Source organism: Struthio camelus, chromosome 1 (genome assembly GCF_040807025.1).
Source record: "Struthio camelus isolate bStrCam1 chromosome 1, bStrCam1.hap1, whole genome shotgun sequence".
Classification (NCBI taxonomy): domain Eukaryota; kingdom Metazoa; phylum Chordata; class Aves; order Struthioniformes; family Struthionidae; genus Struthio; species Struthio camelus.
In genome coordinates, this window is record NC_090942.1 from 90,282,634 (window position 1) to 90,288,633 (window position 6,000).

At 49.8% G+C, this 6,000-nt stretch overlaps 1 protein-coding gene across 1 annotated transcript in view; it reads right to left on the minus strand.

Moving 5' to 3' along the window:
- The window catches only part of FAM131B (family with sequence similarity 131 member B), a 36,330-nt gene extending 35,734 nt beyond the window's left edge, over positions 1-596 (minus strand). Inside the window, exon 1 of the mRNA XM_068956730.1 lies at positions 315-596. Within this exon, the coding sequence (XP_068812831.1) occupies positions 315-342 (28 nt within the window). The 5' untranslated portion in view covers positions 343-596. The remainder of the gene's footprint in view (positions 1-314) is intronic.
- Positions 597-6,000: the final 5,404 nt, after the last annotated feature.

A 6,000-nucleotide genomic window follows, 5' to 3' on the forward strand; every position in this document is an offset into this window, starting at 1 on the left:
GGGTGCCATGGGGAGATGTCCCCCCATGGCGGGCATGCCCCGGAGCCCTGCGACCCGTCCGCCCCGTCCCGTGTGCCAGCACCTAGGCCAGCGGCCGGCGGCTCGCCCGTGCCCCGCGGCCGCCCGCGCTGCCCGCCACGCCGCGCCGCGCCGGAGTCGGCGGAGGCGGGGAGCCGCCGCGCAGCTAATGGCGCTGGACGGGCCCTGGGCACCAAGCAGGGGGGCTGCGAGGGGCGACCCGCGCCCCGCCGGCGGGGGCCGCCGCGCGATACAGCCAGCGGCTGCGGCTGCCCGAGCATCCGTCAACGCCTTACCCACAGTCCGGGATCCGATGCAGCCCATCACTCCGGCAGGTCTCCGAGGAGAGGCGATGGCCTCAGCAGCGAGGAGGAGGAGGAGGAAGGGAGCGGGGCCGGTCCCTTCAGCGGGAGATGCCGGGGTGGCCCAGCCGGGACCGGCGCGAGGTCATGGTCAGGTACGAGCGCGGGTCGCCGACGCAGCCGGGAGGGGAGCCCGCGGGCCGGGCTGTCATCGGCCCCCGCGCCGCCCCTCGGCGCTTTGTTCCGCCGCTCCCCGTGCGGCTCCGCGCCGCGGCCGCCTCCCCGCCGCGGCCGTGCCTCCCCCTCCGCCCGCTCCCCCGTCGGCGGCGCCCCGACGGCGAGGCGGGCGGCGACGGCGTGAACAGCTCCGGCCCGGCGGCGCCGCTCCGGTTGGCTGCCGGCTCCGGGGCCCGGAGAGGCCGCGCCGCGCCGGACCGAGCCGGGCCGCCCTCGGGGAGCGCGGCAGCGGCGGCGGCGGCAGCGGCAGCGGGCCCGGCGGCGCAGAGGCGGGGGCCCGCCGGGCGGGCGGCCCGGTGCGGGCGGCGGGGGCCGGCGCAGGTAACCCACGGCGCGGGAGGCCGGGCGGGCGGGCGAGCAGGTGGGGACGGGGGGCGACAGGAGGGGCGGGATGGGAAGGCTGGGCCGGCGAAGGGCAGGGCGGGCGGGGGGGGGGAGGGGGGCGTCCCCGGAAGAAGAAGAAACGAGGGGCGCGGAGATGCTCGAGATGGAGGCGGCAGGACGGGCGGGCAGAGGGCGGCGATTTGCGAGGGTTTCTCGGTAACTACACTTCCAAACTCGATTCAATTAAAAGAAAATCCCCTCTAGTGGCCAGCGGCAGCAGTGGCAGCCGGATCCCTTGGGGTGGGCCTGGTTCGCTCACAGACACCCGCTCCTGGCTGAGCCGAGGTATCCTCCTCGAGGGATGCTAGCCCCGTGGGGCTGCGGGAGCCGCGGAGGGGTGGACGGCTGCGGCTCGCTGAGTGACCCTGGCGACAGGCTGCTCCGAGGGGGCTGCTGCTTGATGTGCCTCTTCCGGAGCCCTGGGGGAGCTGGGCTCCCTGGAGGACTCTGGATGTGCAGGATGCAGACTTGCAGCATTAGCCTCATCCGGTCGCCGTGCAAAACAGTAAAAGAAGCAAGTCCAGCCCTGTGGAAGACCGTTCAGACTTTTCCCTTGTCCTCCTCACTCACATGGAGCTGGAGAGGGATGTCTCCAAGTGGAGAACAGACTGTAAGTCTGTCCCTTCACAGCCCAAATTCTTTCTTGCTTGATAGCAGCAGCAACAAGCAACGTCCTCCTGTTGTTTCCTCAGCACCACTGATTCTTCCCAATCTCCTCCTTCCATCTTCGCTCTCTGAAATGCTTCTGATTTCTCCCAGTCCATTTGCGCTTCTTTCACCCCCAAAGCCTCACTCATCTCACCATCCTCCTCCCACCAACCTCTCCTAACTAATTTAATTTTGCTGTTGATCTCAAATGAGTTATTTTGTTCTCATCCTTCGGCCTGGAAAATTCATGTTTTGTCCACAGAGCTGAGAATTCACTCAAGACAGTCCTACAGCCCTGATTATCAGCACTAATGGGGAAATTAAAATTCATTCTTTCTCCTACTCACAATTTATACTGACCCTATGAAGGAAAAACAACAACAGCAACAAAAGACTTTCCATAGAGAGAACACATCTTGCCTGGAGCCTCTGAGACAATAGGCAGGAAATCTACTCACACAAAGTCCATTTCCAAACTAAAAGTTATGTAGGGAGAAAATGTGCAGACAAAAAGGAGGCAATGTCTGAATATAAGCAGCCATTTTATCTTTTCCCCTTCTTCATGGTATTAGAGATTTACTAAGTATTGTGAACGTGGCACTCCTGAAGTGTAAGAGATCACAGTCTCCTGTTGTCTGGGTCACTGAGGCCAATGAGAGTATGCTCTGGCATTATAATACTTATCACTGGATGCAGCACATTATATGTCTGTTGAGGCGGAAGTTTTTTCCTCTCCTTCCCCTCCTTCCCCACATATTTCCAAACCTATCAGTTTCATCCAGTCTTTTTGATTCACTCACTAACAATACCTTTCTCCATGTGCCTGTGTTCCTGGAACCTAAGTTTTAAACCTGCTGGGAGACCGTAGATCTGGAGGAAAATCATGTTAACCAAAGGTGTTTCAGCATCTCTGAAAAGCAGATCCTATATTGACTTCTAACTTTAAATGCAAGAGAAAGGGAGAAGAAAACAAATTTATACGGGAAAAGAGGTATAATAAAGGATAGGGCCAGGCCCAAAGAAATGTTTTGTAAGTTAGTGGCTGCCCAGCCAACTGTTGTCCTCTCTTTTGCAGAGTCATGCAGATGGACTGATCAGACCAGCTGTCCTCAGGAGTTTCCCTGCAAGTCCCACCAAACAGCATTTGCATCTTATCCTAGCCTGAGAAGATGTGTTACTGACACAGCCATGGGTATTTTTTTTCTCTTTTGTGGTTCTTTCCTCTGTTCAGAGAGATTCTGTTTCCATTTTAATCCCCTTCCACCACCACCCCAGCCAATCTAAAACTCTTAATTCTATGAGCCTACTTTCTTTACTCTGAGTGATCTCGGCTCTGGGTCCCTTTTCAGTGAAAATTTCAGATGTGGTCAGATAAGTTGCATTGCCTCTCCTAAGTTTATTCCATGTGCTTGACCCTTTGGCTTGTCTATCATTTTGTCTCAAGCTCACAGGCATATTCCAGGTCTTAGCGAGGGCACATTTGGCTTTCCTTTCCTTCATTGAGCTACATCACCCACATCACTCTGCTGTGACTTCTGCCTCAGGGTGTCATTCCACAGGCAGGCAAGCAATCCTAAAGCTTAGCCTGCTGGAAAAGCTGCTTTCCAGTTCTTGATGAGTTTCTCTTCTGCTGGTTTAGAGAGGTAGTAGTTTACACAAGGATCTGGCAAGCGCTTGTGCTGCCACAAGGTAAGCGTCAGGCATGCATAGCTGAGAGAGAGAGCTGGAAAGATGGAGGATCCCTCCATTCCGGCAGGGTGAACTGGCCATCATTCTTATGAAATTATACCCAGTGTCTGTTCATTCACTCCATAGAACTATTACCCCACTTCATAGATGTTTCACGTGTCTTGATGCACAAGCTCTCTTCTTTTTTATTTGGAATCAGTATCATCCAGTTGCTGGAAGAATCTTGTACGCTGGCTTGATATCTGCAGCCTCGCTTTGTCAGCTATTTTTTAACATCATCAGTTTAATCAAAGGATAGACTCGTAACTGTCTTTTGGTTCTTACTGGTACATTTATTCATTACGGACCTTATGCACATGAATCTACATTTTAAAAATAAATTTCATTCCATTAGAAGTTCAGAAGATTCGATTAGATGATGAGTATTTCTGAAACAGCTGGTTGGTTCTTCCATACAGTAGGTTTGTAGGTAACTCACTATGAGTGTACAGTTTCTACTTTTTAGTAAGCTAATACCTAACTTACTTCCTGAATTCAGTTAAAATATAGTATCATAGAGTAGCATAAACAAGTAGTGATTTTACATTCTGAAGAAATACAGCGGCATCTCAGGTATCAAATATGAGTGTTAATTGTTCTTAAGTACAGACTTTTAACATATACCACCGTAAGACAAGGGCCTACAACAGTCATACGCTGTGTGTGAGAGACATTTTTGTTGTTCCTTCCAACTGTTGAGTCCGATGACGATCAAATCAAAATGGTTGCCAGCAGGATTCTGGGTTTGCTACCAAATGTAGCAAGATAGAATTCTACCGGATTCCAGCCACGTCTGCTAATATCCTTCAATGGCATGTTCCCCACACAGGGCAATCTGATTTCCTGAGTATTATCCTGTACAAAGTGGGTAACAGGACTGAATCTTTGAACAAAGGATGAGAACAGAGCCTAAAGCTAACTGTCCCTCCACAGTGTCTGTCCTTGCTTTCCCTGAGCAGCATTATTTCTGCTGCAAGGCACAGGAAGTGAATGACAACAAATAAATTGTTTTATTTTACTTTGAAATACACTTTTTGACAAGTTCTGAATATTTTCCATAAGCATTGCAATTACTTTCTTAAACATCAAAGCTGTAATTTCATGTAGGAAAGTGTGTACAAAATATATATTGCACAGTGCTGACTTAAAGGCTGCTCTGAAAGATTTTTGTAAATGTCAGTTTTCACCCAGGATTAGGAGACAGGGAGAGGAAATGCAGATCTATTCTTTACAGATTTGGGTATCTGAGAGGGAGGGGAGCGATAGAAATAGCCACTTGCAACCTCCTACATGATTTGTATGATGGGCAAAATTCTGTGCCCCTCTGTTAATGCTCGGCTGTAGAGCTCCCCCTCCGCAAACCCTGTTAGGAGAGGCATGCTGGGCAGGCAAGAAGGACAAACCCGTCTGCTCTAGCTGTCACGAGTCCTTACATCGCTGCCCTTAGCAACTTCTTGTTTGCAGAGCAGAGCTTCAGGGCTGCTCTAACTTATTCCAGCAAGGTCAAGAATTCAACTGGTGGAAGAGCGACTTAAAACTCCTTTGGACCTTTTCTCCCTGCTTCCTGCACCTTACACCATGAATGCAACAGTGACACTGACTGAGATGTCATAGTAACCTAGATAAGCATGTGCTCCTCAGTGAGCACTACCTGGCTTGAGGGATGAATGCTGAGGTGAGTTGTGGAGTGGGGAACTGATAGGGATTGTCCCCTCCAGCGGTCTCATCCTCCCCTTCCTGCACACAGGCAGAGTGTGATCCTAGGTCAGAGCAGGGATGGTGGGGAGGAAGACATACTTCCAGCAAAGCTAAAGATAGTGGCCTCATGCCCAGGAGAGGGGTCAGCAATAGCAGAGAGCAAAGCAGTTTCAACAAGCTCTGTTTTTTAACAATTTGTTCCAAATCCACACTGAGGTGCTTCCAACATAACCCTTAACACAGACCTATGCTATAAATTGATAGCTGTTTGTTTGTTTGCTTTTTAAGAGCTGCCTGCTCAGCATTATTTATCTTTTCTAGAAAACAATGATGAATCACATCTACTAAATATATATTTCCAGATGTATTATAAATATAATATAAAAATCTTATAAACGCTGGAACAGCTTCTTCCTGAGAAACACTACTTATAAAATACAAAGCTATTGTCACCATCCCTACCTGCTTAGTAATTTTATTCATTTCATCAGTTAATTATTAGGGACATAGATTGTATCTCAGTAAGTGATATATGCTTTACCTTTTCCATTAGCTGCCCTTCAAACCACTTAAAAAGAAAAAAATTTACAAACATATATCTTGCCACCTAATGTTCCACTTTTAGCTAAAAATTGCCAATTTAAAATGTCATCCTACTGTCTATCATTCATCCTAATATTAGTTCCCATTTCCCATCCCCAAAGGCCTAACTAGCAACCATGTGTATCCATGAGCCATGAAAAGGCTCTGAAAAATGATTGTTCACTTTCTTTTCCTTCTCTGATCCTTTCTAAAATCCTTATTTAAAGCTCTGTGGCCTGACCAACTACTATCAGAGAAAGATATAGAGAAACTTTGGCCATGTTTCTTGCAAGATGCATCTTCAGCAATGGAAAATATACAGAGGCCTACTAGCTTCATGTGTAGAAGATATTTGCAAAAATAATATCTATATCAGATCTATAGAGGCAGGAATCACCCTCCA